The sequence below is a fragment of the Papilio xuthus genome, unplaced genomic scaffold (genome assembly GCF_000836235.2).
Source record: "Papilio xuthus unplaced genomic scaffold, Pxut_1.1 DF827542.1, whole genome shotgun sequence".
Classification (NCBI taxonomy): Eukaryota; Metazoa; Arthropoda; class Insecta; order Lepidoptera; family Papilionidae; genus Papilio; species Papilio xuthus.
Genome location: NW_013531107.1, coordinates 4,106,266 through 4,120,807, shown reverse-complemented (window position 1 = coordinate 4,120,807; position 14,542 = coordinate 4,106,266). Strand labels below are relative to the sequence as shown.

The window sequence follows — 14,542 nt, the reverse complement described above, 5'->3', positions numbered from 1 at the left end:
CACAGAAATGATACTCAATTAATTGCCAAAAAGTTATATGTATATTCATAGTTCAACAATATTTCTTTTGGGCATATTTACTTTGATGATTTATGCAAAAACTTAGATTATGACTAAGTAGGTTGTAGACTATATGTAGAGTGGATGCATATATAATATATCTATATATTTAAATAAGGTGAATTTGAGATGTATCAATTTCTTGTATCGTTCGTAAGTTTAGATAATAAATGGGTTTAGCCATAATTCGGCTGGTTTGATATGTATGTTATCTGATTAATTGTAAAAAAATATAAAAATAAATAAAAATGCGTTTTTATTTCAAACCCTTTCCGAACTTCCCACTTATACAGATAGAGGAATAGTGTCTTAAAATAATTTTTAAATTATATTAATAATAAAAAACCTGTTTACTTTAATATATTTTATTGGGATAAGAGAAATGCCGATGTTAATTACTTAACTAGGTATCACTTCTTGAATGTGCTTAATTCAAAGCAAAGTCAATTCAGTACAAAACTACATCATAGTACCATTTTTGGTAATAATAATTACATACATTAAGAATATTAACTGAGATTATACAAATAAGCATTCATTGGTCTACTACTTTGTTAAAATTATTCACAAATGCAATATATTAGGCCAGAAAGAGAACAAATGTAAACAATTTGACAGCGATATATCTGTCTCTTTCACTCATAGTTAATAATCCAGAGACGATGTATTGTTGATTTGTCAGGTGTCATTTATGGCACACGGTCATTTCAAAAGTTTGAAGCGTCAATCGCCTAAAGTTTAAAGGTACGGATTTCAGATCGTGCGTTCAAATCTCGCCGTAGACTTTATATTAGTAAATTAATAAAAATCAGCTAATTTAAAAAAAATCTTGACAATGTCCCTTGACTTATTAGCTTATTACAATCAATTTATGTTCACAATTCTTTACGTCATCTCGCTGGCCGTAGTACTTTTGCACTAATTAAAACAATAAACTTCTATGTACACATGGTCTATATCCTAGATATTTATTCAAGTCGCTATTATTTCATGACATCTGTTATCTGCCGTCAGTGCCTGACAGTGACACAAATATATGTTTGTACCAAAAGTCAACAGTCTTGGCCCACGCGCCGAGGGTTGTCGAATCCGGTTTCAAAACTTCAATCAACATCTTTACTAACACATCTTTTAGATCCTGTGAACAAAAACAAAAATAGTTATAACTTACTAATCTTACCAATATTATAAATGCGAATGTTTACATGGATGGATGTTTGTTTGAAGATATCTTCGGAACGGCTCAACGTATCTTGATGAAATTTGGCACAGATGTAGAACATAGTCTGAAAGAACAAATAGGGTACTGATTCATTTTTTTTTTAAATTTCGCGACGACGGAATCGCGGGCGAAAGCTGGTCTATAATAAAAATAAACGTAAGTAAAAATTATTTACGAATCAGTTCGTTACTGTAAATCGGCACAACCTTAATACTTCGCGCCATTTGCTTATTATATAATTCTATCTCCATTCCCCAACTTCGTATAATTTTAATGTCATGTAATGAAAGTTACGTACTCTCAATATATACGACATTTGAGGAGAGTCGTGAAGCCGTCTGCGAGGAAAACGGAACCTGTTCCATTTATATAGCTAATATTATCTGTATGAAAACGCTTGTCATACGATCGCTGGCGTTTGTATTCCTATTTCTAAGTACTTTACATACTATCGTACGTAATCATTTGGGATTTTATTTTAAAATAAACTTTACATAAATTTCTAAACTTAGCTTACTGCAATTTAAGTTTTTTCGGTCAACAACCTAAGTGTGGTTAGATTTGAACCATTTTACTCTAGCATATAAGAGACAATATCACTACTTTTCCCACTGTTCTGTTTGGAAATAAAAAGATCAAATTAACTTACATAGAAATGTTGTTCCTGTAATTTTCTTTTTCTATGAGAGTCTCCTATCTTGAGCATCATTTCAATGACTATCTCCGGCTGGTCTAAAGTCTTCACTGCCTGATCTAGAGAAGACATCAAATTGATGACGTGAGCTTTGAACTGAAAGTTTCTCTCGTACTCTTCTTCCGGCAGTTTTCTCACCATTTTGAAGAATTCTTTCGTTTCTGGATACGCGCGGAATAACCTTCGATCAAACATAAAATTATTATTATACGAATTATTGATATTTTTTATAATTATAGTTTTTGTCATAATTTACCAATCACATGCACTTTAAAAGAGAAAAACCTGCCTTTAAAATTATAGTAACAGTTTTTATATCAAAGTATAAACTTTCGGAACATGTCTGACCAACATTTTTCTGTATAAATTCATCTAATATTACCTTTTTAATAATTCAATTCCGTTAGCCGTGGAGTCTTTGTGGACGAGTGCCCAGGATCGCTGCACCGCGTATATCTCACGCCGTGTCAGGCCCGAAATCGGGTTCACTATGTCGGGGTCTCCGCCCCACCATAGATAGCTCAGCCACCCGCCCATTGCCCACTAGCTTCCTGCTTCTACTTGTTATTCTGAAACACTAAAAACAATACTTCATTAAAAAAAATCAAAACAATATTTATCGAATGATACACGCTGCAACATCGATCCAGTCATTTAGGCTCATTTATTTAGGACTTGAAAATAATATCCAGGTAAAAACAAAAACCTAATCCTCGTTGAGTAAAAAGAAATGCCTGAATCCTGGTTAGTCAGCTTTTGTTTTGTCAATTCAAGACATGAAATGATTATGAAAGAAATTTTTAATATGTAATTTGTGCACAATTACAAAAGTAATTCCTAAATTTTAATGGTGTCGGTACTCTCCCAATTGTATGTTTAAAATTATAAAAAAAAAACATTTTGCAATAGTCAGTACCTTTTGCTTTGTCTTGACGCGCTTTAAAACTAAAAATGTCGTCAATAAAACGAATATAGAAGATAGGTAGACGAACAGAAGCATTATAACTTCCAGCACTTGCTTAAATACTACTTTTCTTAGTTATCAACTGCGGCGAACTAAAGTGTAAGATAAATTAATTTATCGTTTTATCACGAGTATTCAATTTATCAAGAGAACAACAAAATCATATGTCTCACAAAACAAAAGTAAATATAGTATCAGCTGACACATTATTCATCGCATCACGTTTATGTTTGAACAATTAAAGTTAATATTTGTTATTATTTGTATCACATTTAAAAGGATTTTAAGAGATCAGATAAACTGGTGACATGACGAAAAAAGTCTTAGTTAAATTTGTGTAGACACTTCGTGGCCATTTGTTGTTTGAAAAACGAAAAATTCGACTTGATTAGTGTTAAAAAAAACAGGAAGAACAGGAAGATCAGTGGTAATAGAGAACTTAATTTGGCAACTAAATAAATAAAACAAAAATGTATCATCTTTATTATGTGTGTTAACAAACAATCTCTTAAGTAAATAAGTAAATATTTCTTATGTACATTTATGTATAGGTATGTATATTATGTACAGGTTCCTCCTGATGTAAAAGTATTCCAGGATCAAGCGAAATGGACTTCGTTTTTTTGCCTACGCTTGATTTTCTATTTGTGGTTCTCAATTGGTTAACTTTGGCTCGGTTGTGAATTACAGGAATATTATAATATATATTTTTCTAAACAGCATTAGCAAATAAAGCTGGTCAAAATATCTTTGTACAGAAAGCGTAATATCATGTACGAATATATAATGTGAACCATAAGTGGTTGGAATCCAATTAACTGACACTCGAGAGGGAGCGACATTTGTGAAGCAAACACTCGTACAAAGGAAACATCGTGTCGGTTCGTAATTCGTGCCTTAATTAAAACGTCAAATACATATTTAGTTAACTATCTGGTGGTATACGTTTAAAATGTGTTACACGAAGAAAATATTTTAAACCAAAATGAGTAAAAAATTTGATCGAATCTTTTTTGAGTTGGCATAATTATTGCAAATATAGATAAAAGTGTGAAAGACGCTTACTAATAAATCTATATATATATAAAAGAAATTCGTATTAGTTACAATATTTATAACTCAAGAACGGCTTTACCGATGTGGCTGAATCTTGGTGAGGACGTAGCTTAGAGCCAGGAGAAAATAGGATACTATTTATTAATTTTTTTTCGAATTTATGTTTTGAAGAGCTGTTTTTTATTTAACTTACTAATATTATAAATGCGAATGTTTAGATGGATGTGATGTGGATGGATGGGTGTTTGAAGATATCTCTAGAACGGCTGAACGGATCTTGATTAAATTTGGCATAGTATAGAATATAGTCTAAAATAACACATAGGCTACACTAATTAAGTTTTTTTATATATCCACGCTGACGGAGTCGCGGGCGACAGCTAGTAATTTAATAAAATACGTGAAACTTATTGTGAATTTACGAAGTACTAAGTTAAATGTGTTTATATTTATATTTTATTCGCACACGTTTCTAAGTTTATAAAAAATGTAAACCACGTATATTAATTTATTTCCTCCGGCGCACGTAAATTGAAATCATACCGGAAGACTAATTGGACAAGGCTCGATCCACACTTGACCGGATTTTTTAATCAATTAGAGAGACGAAGATATAATATATGATATGGGCTCACTTTAAAATTATTTTGCGGTTTGCAGCTTTCGGTGGGCAAGTTTACATAGTGAAGAAAATATGTATTTAATTTACATTATTTCCAAATTGTTATATATATATAGTTAAGCTATTTTTTATTAAAAACAATCTACAATTTTTTTTTTGGACTCGTAGAGAAAAATATCTCATCATGAGGAACTTCTATGTCAAAGAAGTAACACTTCATATCGTTGTCAAAGTTCAAAGAGAATAAAAGCGATGATAGTATGTTTTCATAGAAATATTACTACAGTGGAAACGCAAAAGGATCGAGTTCGACAACCCTAGGTTGGATTAAGACGGTGTCTGGCTGTAGACGATTGCCGGAAAGCTTTCCTCCAAATTGTTAATTATGAGCAGACTGATGAGTTTCTTTTGTTTATGGTAGCCTGGTCCCTGCAGACACCGGCTAAGACGGCTAAGTAATAAATAACATAATTACTATTTCATTGGTTTAATAATGAAAGTTATATGGAATTAAAGCTTTAAACCTAAGTTTTTATTCAAAATAACCTATATAATTAATACAAATAACTTAATTATTACAGAATATAAGAGTCACAAATCAATCGAATAATAATTTTTGATAATAGTCATTTTTAAAAACTTAAGTTTCTTAGTAGACAACTTAGCCGATTTTATGTTTAACACAGACGTAGAGACCCCTCTCTATGTTAAGATTAACGTAACATAAATTTTATGTTATATTGGTATTATTACGTGGTAAATGTTGAAATGAAATTGTTAGATTACGCGATCTCAATATTTTCTACTCTTTAACGTTGAAGCGATATTGAATGGTAAACATTTGTACATCCAAATTTAACTGCCCGCCTAACCTTTGTGTGAACGTTGTGCAAATTGACCATTTATTTAAAGCCATAAATATACAAGAGTATTTCTGTACTCGTATTTCTAGTATTCATTGTGTGGTTAAAGACAAGGTTGCAAATGTTCTTTATAAGTCAGGATTTGTTCGTTGATTCCGTAATTCTGTTTACATCTATGTAAGAAGTCTTGATAAAAATGTTTGGAATTTGTATGTTTATTTATTACATTTAGGACAACAATAAAATAGTAATCAGCTCACTATACGTCCCCAATGAGTCTCAGAACCTAAGTTAGGGGTTGGATGACTTCACACGTATATTTGAATTTCTTCGAAGATATGTGTAGGTTGCATCGCGATGTTTTCCATCACTGTAAGAACGTCGGATAAATGTACATATGTAAATCGAAAAACATATTGATACATAGCGGAATTCAAACCCAGAACCTATAGATTACAAGTCAAGTGCATTGACCCCTGAGCCATCAACACTCTTGATAGGGATATGAGTACAACTTACGCCAGTAAACCAGTGGAATGGGTATAGTTTACAGTTTTCTATTTGGCGCGGTTCTGGTACAAAGATCAGCCTCTTCCACATGAATACTACGCTCGTATAATAAGAATGAAAATAATCGTATCTTTTATATCTACATTAAAGTATACGTATGTTTTCCGCACACTCGCAGTAAAATAAAATGAGTAACTGCCTACGCGGTATCGCCCACATCACTTCAATCTAGTACACATTGAAGTAAAGTGGGCGATATAGTGAAATGTGAAACCTTTTTTGTTAATAAGAAAATGCGTATGTAAATTGCGTCGAAAAAAATGCGTCGTAAGTTGCAATTTAAAATGTAATGTTTGTTTATAATCTTACTAATATTATAAATGCAAAAGTTCATATGATGGATGTTTGTTAGAAGGTATCTCCTAAACGGCTTAACTGATATCGACGAAACTTTGCATAAGTGTAGAGCAAAGTCTGGAAGAACTCATAGGCTATAAAGTTTTTTTTAACTACGCGAGGATGGAGTTGCGTGCGACAGTTAGTAGATAATAAATAGCATAAGAAAGTTTAAGCATACATAATTCCTATATTTCGTGCAAGTTCTGCTGTTACCAAATGTAAGTGTTGGATTGAAAATAACAACGAGGATAGAGTTATGTGCACTGCAACTGTACGAAATCACGTCGATGACTAAGTAAAGATATTTTATAAAAATTACATGATTAAGTATATTTCTACCTTCTATTATGAGTCCTTGGATAACTCCTACGTGATTCACATATTATATGAGTTAATACAGGACACCCTGTGCATAAATTAATAAGTTATATGTATAATGCAAAATGCTGCATTAATTGACCTTAATGATTCATTCAACTTTTGATGACGCTATATTTTGACATTCCTCGAAATGAGAAATCAACTCTGATTTCGTTTAGTACTCGCATATTTCTTATTAATTATATTTCTTTATATTATGTATTTAACTGTCTGTATGTTAGATTAAATGTTAATCTTTTTAAGGACATATCCAAAAAATTAATCGACATCGTAGGGGACCGAAGAGCTGGCAGCTACCTCGGGCAAAGAATTAGTTTAGCTATCCAAAGGGGGAACTCTGCCAGTATCTTCGGAACCTTGCCTAAAGGGACTTCCTTTAATATTACACTTCTGGCGTCAAGGTATTCGAGCTCTACCAGGAAGATGGGAAAAAGTTGTGTCTAGCGATGGGCAATACTTTGTATGATTCATTCATAATAATAAAGTTATATTTTTTTTTATCGAAAAAAAAGCGAGAACTTAGTTGCACACCTAATAATATATTTTTTAGTAAATTATTAGTTTTTAATATTTTATTTGATAAAATAATTTTTCATGTACAATATTCTAGTATACTATAATAATAAACTATCACATTGATTAAATGTAAAATATATTTAAGAAAATATTATCGTTTCGTTAATTACCGAGTCCCATAGCGTTGTAAAAGGTTGCTGCGAAACACTTAAATAAATACAAATTAAACGGTTTGTAACGTACAGTCTTAATTAAACTGTAAATTGGACGTTATAATTGTTCTCGAGATCCATTGAGATGTTTTTTAATTATTTTTTTCGATGCTTGTCTTTTTGTCACTAATTGACGTAATAAAGTAACACGATCAATTGTTTGTGTTAAACGTGCTAAAAGGTTAAAAAGCATTTTATACTAGCTGTCACTTATTTAGTAGCCTATGTCTTAAAAGCTATGTTCTACATCTATGCCAAATTATAACGAGATCTATGCAGCCGTACTAGAGATGCGTACCATCCAAACATTCGCATTTATAATAGTAAGAAGTAAAGTTTAACCCATTTTTTTTTACTAGAATAAAATAGATATGTGTTTTGGCATTAGTAAGTTAAGTCCAACTTTAACTGATTATCCTTAATGAGGCGATGATACTCGTACTAGAGGATTGATTTGAAGGCAATTTTAGAAAAAGTTTCATAAAATAGTTCATATAAAGATGAGTAAATAAATAGTGAATGTTGGTAAATAAACAGAATTCCCATAAACGCACTAGTAAATGTTGTAATATTAGTGACGCATCAGTTATGTTTAATAGTATTATTGAATGAATGAAAACAATTGAATCATCCATCAAGCAGTTTATTAAAACTCGTTACAGTAATTACTCGCGTGGTCGGATCGCAACGTGTCGTGTTGCGGTACTAAAATCTTTTTAAGACGAAGAGTTCGTAATTTTACGATTTAAAGATAATTACAAGCATTTTGGTATTAAGAAAGGTTACTTAAACAGTTCTTAAATTATACAGTATAATGTGGTATTGAAAAAATTATAATTAAGTTGATTTTGTTGCAAATAATTAAATTTTGTTTGGAAATGGCAAGCTGATTAGTAGTTTTATTTATAATCTTACTATGAAAGGTAAACTTAAACTTTAGTATAACTTAAAATAAAACTTACCTCGATTACTTTCCATCGCTTATCACGTTTTCTTTTGTTTTTAATAAAATAACCCGTGACACTTTTTATTTAAATATTACGTTCTTTTTTTAAATATATGTGGTTTTCTAAAAATAATAACACGTGTGATCTCGTTCAAAGTTGTCGCGCTACTGAAGTCATTTTTTATTAAGATCCTTGCAGACCTTTGGTATGTTAATTAAGCTTTTACGAAAAGGTCTTTCAAATATAATATAAACCTAAGTAGGTTTGAAAATGTTGAATATTTACTATATTTTTCGAAATATTAACGTATTTAGAAATATTGAATTTTATTAACCTATTTTCTTCAAAGATACGTTTAAGGAAAAATGTTTGAATTACGCTAAGTAGTACTTGTTGACTCGTTAAACAATATCGACTAAAAGATGACTTTCTAGCTACTAACCTTTGTTAAGAAGCAATCAGAGTAGATACGGAAGACAGCAAGAAACATTATAAAGTCCTAATCTCTACCCTCCTATCCCTCTACTCTATACTTCTACTTCATGCGGATATTCCTAAGACCATCCTACAATATATTATATTTGATCGATCTATGCTCTACTATACTCTTGTTCTTGACTCTACTATTATGGTCGTGTATTTAGAACGACTTTCAGTCGATCAAAGCTATTGACTACGGGTCGAGAATTACAATCTAAAGAATATTAATAAACAAGCTAATCAGTTTAATAATTCACAGACTGTACTGTCACTTGTGAGGTTCTATGTCACCGATCACATTGTATCTGAATGTTTCGAACCCACATCAAAGATAGGTTGTGTTAAAACAAACATGAATTGAACTTATATAAAATTAACAGGTGCTACATTCGCCACAGAAGTGTGTTATATTTTAATGAAAAAATAAACTAATCAAGCAAAGCGAATTCAAATACTTGGTGTAATGTAATTAGAGTACTCACACTTCAACGCGATTGTTTTTCCGGAATATTTCCCGCGTAACACGTCACGTCCGTCGGAAACGGAAATTAAGAGCACGTGCACCCCCGGCGAGGACTGGCACCCGACTGAAAATCTAAAATATGTCGTAGCTGGCTGCGTTGTTTACTACAGGGTAAGGTCACGTTTAACACGAATAAATAGTTGAAAAAAAAATTTCCTAAGTACGTAATTTCGTATCACATTAAGGGTTGAATTTAGTTAAAATATTTATTTAAGCCACTTACGTTAGAGTAGAGAAATTTGAATTAAATATTTTTAAGTTGGCAACTCTATTCATTTGCGGTTTACAACTATTACTATGATCAGTGTCCTAAAACTGAGTTGCAGGATTTATTTTGATACGACTGTAAAATGATGCATTAATGAACTTTCTTAAGCGTAAAGTAGGCTTACATATTATATATACTGTAGGAAACAAGTCGATAACAAAAGGACCTAAAACATACCACGTCGATGTTTAATTAATTTGTTACGTCAAAAATAGTAGTAAAACCACAAACAGTGGTGATGACGTAAATTGGCTCGAAAGTAAAACGGATTTTTCCTAACATCCGCTATTTTGTGGTCAACGGAAGAATGACTTTCAAAACAATAAAAACTATCTCTAGAAGCGATTAAACATAAAACAACTGATAGGAGTTAAACAAAAAACACTATTTAAACAATATTAGTTAGTTAAATAATTTCGAATAGTTGCATTAAGGGATATTTTACCTGTATATACCAATGTATTTTCCACTGATGAGTGGGCCTAGCACGAATATTTGTGACAATACCCATCGTATCGTCAACGACAAAATTTGTATTCAAATTTGTGCCGTGCCTCTATCGGAAGTATAGTGCAAAAATCATACTAATTTTGACATAATTGATGATGACGATACGAAAACGACTGTCACATATATTCGTGCTAGGCCCCCTGTTGAAAGCTAACTAAGTATGTGAATGTAAATTTGCCGCGAGTGTTTTGTCTCGATACAGAGTAGTGACTCACGATAGTCCCTTACTAATGGAAAATTCCTTCTAATATAGAATAAAACAGGATATAAGGAATAAGTAATAGAGTCAGCGACATCTATCTTTAGAAATGCTAAATTATGTAAGTATTAAGTCATGTCCGTACTTCCTTTGTCTAATAACATCTAGAAAACTGCGAAGGGAATGTATACGTCATATTTAAATCCATTTTACTATGCCTTATGTCACATTAGCTTTTACATATAAACTTTACGAGAGCACTTGAATAAATGTTTATTACCTTTCGCTACTTTTCGCATAAAAAAGGGCACGACATAATTTAGAATTGTATTCAGTACAGCCGAAACAATCCGTGCCCTTTGCATTGACATTTGCACAACGACCTACTTACAAACTGTTTACGTAATTCACATAGCGCTAAACACCGCTGTGACACAACTAATTATAATAATTAAAATAGGATGTGCAGACTTAAAAATTAAATTAGACATGAGCTTTATCGTAATATTTGTAGAGTGGACAACCCAATACAATTATCCCTTTGATTAAAGTCAAGTCCCTGTTGAAATTTCCCAAGTCTTATGGTGATTTATATAATCCAGAAATACTATAAATATAATGTAAGTTATCTGGTAAATTTAAGTAATATTTGGAATAAGTTTTCACTGCAGAAAAACCGATATAAAACATATTATTAGCATTAATTATTATAAGCAATAGATTAAATTGATTATTTTCTCCAACAGATTATATTAATTTTAATTGATCTGGAAACGCGTGCTTATTAAGATGTATTGATTAATTAGATAAATCTGTTCTATTCTTATTCAAACAACGTCTACAAATAGTCACGTAATTCCTCTACATTTGGATGTAGCGTGAGTTGTAAGTTTATTGCATTTGTATCGGATGCGTAGTTTAAAGATCGTAAAACTGCAGGTGTGTTAATTAAATAAAGAAGTACTTAATAGGGCTGTAACAAATTAAAATAATGAAACGTGCTGTACCATAAAAAATCTTTGTTTTTGTTGTTAAAATCTGGAGGATAAAACCTCTTTTATCTTCATACTCCTAGATCCTATTCTCAATAGAAGAGGTTAAATACTTTTATTAACAGAAAGATAGTTCGTATATCTGAACACGTAGACACTGCCCGATCCGGTAACTATAACGAAGTAACAGCCCGAGCCGAGGCTCCTGAGGGAGCCCTCCAGTCTTGTTACTCTTACACGAGGTTCAGGCTAAGCGTCATCTGCGATCAGCCACCTCAAGCCCGGTGACGCTGAAAATGCTTCTTCAAGGCAAACAGTGACTACTCAGTCACAACAAAAAATGACACTGTCTACATCACGGGATCACAACAAAGATGACTATATTTTTATTTCGAAACATATACCTTTTTTGTCTTTGTGAAATTTTGTGACAACCCTAAACGGAGTCGTAAAAGAATGTACATGTCATAAATATAAATAGCGGGCGGAGTTCCGTAGTGGCTTGTACCTGCCTTGTAATTGGTTAATCGATGATAAGGATCCTTAACGACCCATTGTCAGTATTATAATCTCTTTGTTTTATTATATATTAAATGCTTTAATAGAATATTGATGCGATATCAATTCTTCATCTCGGTGGAATGTCTCGTTTGATTTACAGCTCATTAACCGCTTAAGAATACTCGATAGATGAAGGTAGAGGGACAGAGGTGAAGCTTCGAGTTTTTATTGTTAGTTTTACACCATTTTAAAATAGCGCTTGAATTATATTTTAGTAGTTAATCCCTTTGGTTCGTACTCAATTGAATTAATCATGCAATAAGTCGCCTGTGACTTCGTCCGCACAATTAAAAACTTAATTAGTAGTCTATGTGGTCTTCCAGACTATGTTCTATATATGTCAAATTTCATAAAGATCCGTACAGCTGTTCTGGAGATACTTTCAAACAAACATCCGTTCATCTAAACATTCGCATTTATAATATTAGTAAGATCGTATTATTTAAAAATCTCATTTTAAAAAGAAGTTACACAATCAGGAAGTATTTATTATACATTAAGTCGCACGTGCTACTATTAATATGATCAAGAAATGCTTCCGAAATCCTTTTTCGCAAGCAACATATTTTATAATCTCGCTATGTATTTTGTATGAGAAACACTGACTTGTAATTAGTATGCGAGATGCGTGCAGTTCAGCCGACCCCATACACTTGGATTATAAAGACTGCGTCCCAAGGGAATACTAATAGAAGATATAAAATTAACTATTTTTATACCATGGCAAACTAATGGAGAATTTTCATCTTATATCTTTAAATGAGCAATTCTTGTATATTTATATAATTGGAATCTCGGAATCGGCTCCAACGATTTTCATAAAATTTAGTATATAGGGGGTTTCGGGGGCGATGAATCGATCTAGCTAGGAATCATTTTTAGAAAATGTCATTTTATTCGTGTTTTATCGATAATCAACTTAAATATAAACTTAACTTTTTCTATCGGTAAGATCGAAAAATATTATTCATATTTCATCATTTTATTAGTTATTCGTACTTAAATATAATTTCTAAAAAAACACAATTAAAAAAAAACACCGAGCAAAGCTCGGTCATCCAGGCTTTTTATGATTAAAGAGTTCAAAAAAATTTTGTTGGTACAAAATTAATCTTTAGTGACAATTAATATATAATTTTTGTTGATTAAACTTGATCTGATAGTTGAAAAGCAATTTGACAATAGTAAGTAAAAATATATTTTATAACAGAAATAAGAGAACACATCAAACGATTTTATGATCGAATAAAAATCTATCATTGAAGTATTGTTTGCAATTGACCCAAACAAATTGAACAAACAAACACTTTGATCACATGACATAGATTTTATATCGTAGAGTTCACGTCACACGACCTATTGACATCCGATAAGCTTATATTATTTTGCATTCACATATCTGTTGATGTTTTTCATCTTTGATTGTATATGTTTGGATCCGGTTGACATTTTTCCATCAGTGTCTCTAGCGGTACTGGTACAGGATAGCATCCCATGGGAAGTGGTCTTGGCACGTCCACTGGGTTATGCTTTTTGCTTCCACAGTTCATTGAGAAAAACAACGGCCAAGCTCGATCGTGTCAGCGCAATATCGTGTTTCTAGTTAAGAGTTTAGCGAATGAATCTGGAAGAATGTCTATCATAGAATAATAAATACTATGATCCCACTCCCTTCTGTTTTTATGATACTAATAACGTCACATGGGCGTACTTGTATGTTGTACAAAAAGTTCACGTATTTATTATTATTAATTCAGTTATTTGCAGCAAATATATATCGCTGTTATTAGTTTGATGCGAACTCTGTAATTAAGAGCAGCCTAAGCAGTGCTGCATAATTAACCATCTCATAATTATTACTTTTCGGGAATAAACCATTTTCCTTCGTTTCGCTGTAAAATCTAAGCTTACCGAAGAATTATATTCATCTCGGTTGATACCAACTTTTTTTTACCTTATTCTGAAGGCAAAATTAAATAATCAAACTTTGTTCTTACAAATCAAGTTTTTTTAAGGTTTCAAAGGCAAAACTTTTTCAGGGATTGTGAAAAAAATTGTAACATCGAGTCCCGACGCTCTGGGATGTTAAGCTTGCATAATTCAGAGTCTTGAAAATTTGATGCTGGTCACGTTCTCGTACGATTCATTTCCTTTAAATTTCAATACATCTCTCAGTCAAGTTTCACATTGAATAAATAACTACTGGAGACGTAGACAAGTAGTATAATATATTTTCCACGAGCACAGATTTGTGAGAAATAAAATTTGCTTGTATTTTTTCAAAAGGTGAATAAAGATAAAATTTGTTTTAATAAAAATATATTCTGATTTATTTTCGACTAATTTAATAAACATCATAGTCATTTTGTTTTACATTTAAATGTCGTATTTTAAATATAAATTGTATAATATTAAAACTTATTATATTTAATTTATTAACTACTTTTTGGTTTTACATACATAATATTTTTTATTATTTCTTATATTAAATCATATATAGATAAGTATATAATATAATTACAATAATACCTAATACAAATGATTATGAAATTATATAACATTT

At 31.5% G+C, this 14,542-nt stretch overlaps 1 protein-coding gene across 3 annotated transcripts; it reads right to left on the bottom strand.

Annotated features, from left to right (window-relative positions):
* Positions 1 to 434: 434 nt before the first annotated feature.
* Positions 435 to 9,497, bottom strand: LOC106118872 (globin-like). 3 transcript variants are annotated; one of them, XM_013313634.1, is made up of 4 exons: positions 9,409 to 9,497; positions 2,359 to 2,553; positions 1,932 to 2,157; positions 435 to 1,198 (listed from the first exon to the last, which is right to left on the bottom strand). In XM_013313634.1, exons 2-4 carry the CDS (start codon positions 2,511 to 2,513, stop codon positions 1,061 to 1,063), a joined length of 519 nt encoding a protein of 172 aa, XP_013169088.1. In that variant the 5' UTR covers positions 2,514 to 2,553; positions 9,409 to 9,497; the 3' UTR covers positions 435 to 1,060. The 3 variants fall into 3 exon arrangements, with proteins under 3 accessions (XP_013169088.1, XP_013169087.1, XP_013169086.1); XM_013313633.1 differs by lacking the exon at positions 9,409 to 9,497 and adding an exon at positions 8,462 to 8,545; XM_013313632.1 differs by lacking the exon at positions 9,409 to 9,497 and adding an exon at positions 2,893 to 3,016.
* Between the last annotated feature and the right edge of the window lie 5,045 nt (positions 9,498 to 14,542).

Bases quoted from the DNA above. Each gene is read 5' to 3' on its own strand.
- LOC106118872 (XM_013313634.1), bottom strand. From the start codon at position 2,513: ATGGGCGGGTGGCTGAGCTATCTATGGTGGGGCGGAGACCCCGACATA. The intron at 2,158-2,358 runs GTAATATTAGAT...GTTTGATCGAAG, and splicing joins GGAATTGAATTATTAAAAAG to GTTATTCCGCGCGTATCCAG. The intron at 1,199-1,931 runs GTAAGTTAATTT...TTTTGTTCACAG, and splicing joins TACAGGAACAACATTTCTAT to GATCTAAAAGATGTGTTAGT.